Source organism: Athene cunicularia (genome assembly GCF_003259725.1).
Source record: "Athene cunicularia isolate RWA chromosome 27 unlocalized genomic scaffold, athCun1 chr27_part1, whole genome shotgun sequence".
Lineage (NCBI taxonomy): Eukaryota > Metazoa > Chordata > Aves > Strigiformes > Strigidae > Athene > Athene cunicularia.
In genome coordinates, this window is record NW_020799138.1 from 2269315 (window position 1) to 2271614 (window position 2300).

The 2300-nt window shown below is 63.9% G+C and overlaps 1 protein-coding gene across 1 annotated transcript in view; it reads left to right on the forward strand.

Annotated features, from left to right (window-relative positions):
* The first annotated feature begins 34 nt into the window (after positions 1-34).
* ABI3 (ABI family member 3) overlaps positions 35-2300 on the forward strand; it is a 3111-nt gene continuing 845 nt past the window's right edge. The window contains exons 1-3 of the mRNA XM_026864609.1: positions 35-164; positions 1252-1419; positions 2241-2298. Coding sequence (XP_026720410.1) covers positions 48-164; positions 1252-1419; positions 2241-2298 — 343 coding nt within the window. The 5' untranslated portion in view covers positions 35-47. The remainder of the gene's footprint in view (positions 165-1251; positions 1420-2240; positions 2299-2300) is intronic.

A 2300-nucleotide genomic window follows, 5' to 3' on the forward strand; every position in this document is an offset into this window, starting at 1 on the left:
GCGGCGCCGAGGCGGCCGGGGAGGAAGTGGGAGCTGAGCCCAGCACCATGTTGGAGCTGGAGCAGCTGCAGCAGCGCGACATCCCCGCGGGCCGGCAGGTCCTGCGCGACCACCACTGCAACCTCCACAGGGTCGCCGACTACTGCGAGAGCAACTACCTGCAGGTGGGGCGGGGACGGGGACACCGTGGGATGAGCTTTGGGGCTGGGTGTGATGCTGGGGATGGAGCCCCAGTGCGATGGTGGTCCCAGGGGGGTGGCTGGTGGGTGACGGTGAAGGTTCTGCCCTCAGGGATGGGGTCCTGACCGTCCCTCTTAGCTTCCTACCGAGCATCGCCTGTCGCTGTTTTTTTTTTTTCTCGTGCCTCGGTTTCCCCTCTTGCTTCACTGCAGCTTTTCTGCTCAGCTCTCGGGGTGGGTTTGGGGTGAAGGGAGAGTTCTCTGGTGGTTTGGTGCCTCTGGAGAAGCCTTGGGAGAGACAAGGGACATCAGTCCTGCCAGGGCTGTCCCCAGGGTTTCAGAGGTGCCTCCTGGCAGGGCAGGGGCGAGCTGGGTGCCTGCACATGCAGAGCAAGTGTGGAGCTCTGCCGCCATCAGCATCCCTCCTCCTCCTCCTCCTCTCTGTCTGAGAGAAAGGGGGAGCGGGAGCTTTTGGAATAAAATAGGAGGGAAAAGGCTTGTTCTGGCCCTGTTTGCTGGGGAGGGTGTCTTGGCTGGGGGGATCCCTGTGGGCTCGGCAGAGCCCATGTCAGTGGCCTCGCTGGCTCCAGCCAAGGCTGCTCCCATGGGGTTGGACCCACCAGCGTGGAGCTGAAGGGGAAACGTGCTGAACTACTCAGACACCGTCGCCAGCACGGCTGGTGACACAGCCGGCTGTCCCATGCCTGGCTGGCTGGTGACACAGCCGACTGTCCCCAGGGCTGGCTGACTGGTGACACAGCGAGCTGTCCCACGCCTGGCTGGCTGGTGGCACGGCCGGTTGTCCCCAGGGCTGGCAGGAGGCTGCGCAAGGCACTCAGCACCGGCTGAACCCGCAGCATCCCGGGGAGGAATCCTGGTGAATCCCTGGTGCTAGAAAAGCCAAGTGCTGCTGCCTGGCCCGTGTGTCCCGCCGGCAGAGCCGGAGGAAGTTTGATGCATTTGGAAAGCAGAAGGAAGCATCTCTGCTATCGTGTGACTCCAGCGTGAAGGTCCACGGCAGTGGTGGCCGCGTGGGGTGGGCTCGAATGACCGGCTGGGTTTCCCCCTCCAGGCCAGCGACAAGCAGAAGGCGCTGGAGGAGACGATGGCTCTGAGCACGCAGTCCCTGGCCAGCGTGACGTACCAGGTCAGCAGCCTGGCCACCGCCTTCCTCCGGCTGCTGGACCTGCAGGCGGCCGAGCTGCGGAAGGTGGAGGCCGACGTTGGCTGCGTGGCCCAGGTAGGGACCGTCCTCTGACCAGTGCTGGGTTTGTGTCCTGAGAAGGGGGTGGGCACCGGGCAGGGGGGTCTGGGCAACTCGAAGGGGCTGAAACCCTCCTTCCCTGCAGCTTCAAGAGCCCGTCAGCTCCCCGTAGCATCACCTTGCAGTGGCAATGCAAGACCATCTCTTTGGGTGGTGGGGGGGTCACCCAAGGCATCACAGAGGGGATGAGTCCAACTGGGCCTGAGAAACTGGTCCCTGGGTTGTTCTCCCAGTCTGGGCACTTGAAAATCCCAGTGGAGGGGACTGCGGGAATCGCCCAGGAAATCTCAGAGGAGCCAAAGTGGAGTGCTGGGGCGCAGGGTGTTGGCCTGGCCTTGTCCTCCCCGAGCTTAGGGACACCGATGTGGAGTCCCGGGGCCACCCGCCCTCTTCCTGGCACTTGGAAGCCGCCTGGAGCCTTTCCAGGCCCGGGAGGAGACGGGACCTCGTGGTCATGCTGGAAGCAGCAGGAAAAGAGCTTATGGGCTGGTCAAGGCTCACTCATCCACCCCCCCACAACTGCCCCGTCCCCCCATCTGCTGCTTTAGGAAGGGTCAAACCTGCTGTGGTGGCATCAAGGGCATTGCTCGCTCTGCTGTGCTGGAGCAGAGCAGGATCTGTCCCTGTGGCTTTGCCTGGGCTGTGGGGGGGGGTGTTCAGGTTCAACCCTGATCCTTCCCTGAAACCCCTCCCTTGCAGGCAGGGAGATGGCTGGGAAGGGCGGTGGGACTTGAAGGGGGCAGCTGGGGGTGGGGAGAACCTGGGATGGGACGGTGGGGACAGTGTCAGCTCCGCAGAGGGTCGACATGCACAAGGAGAAGGTGTCTCGCCGGGAGATCGGCTCGCTGACCGTCAGC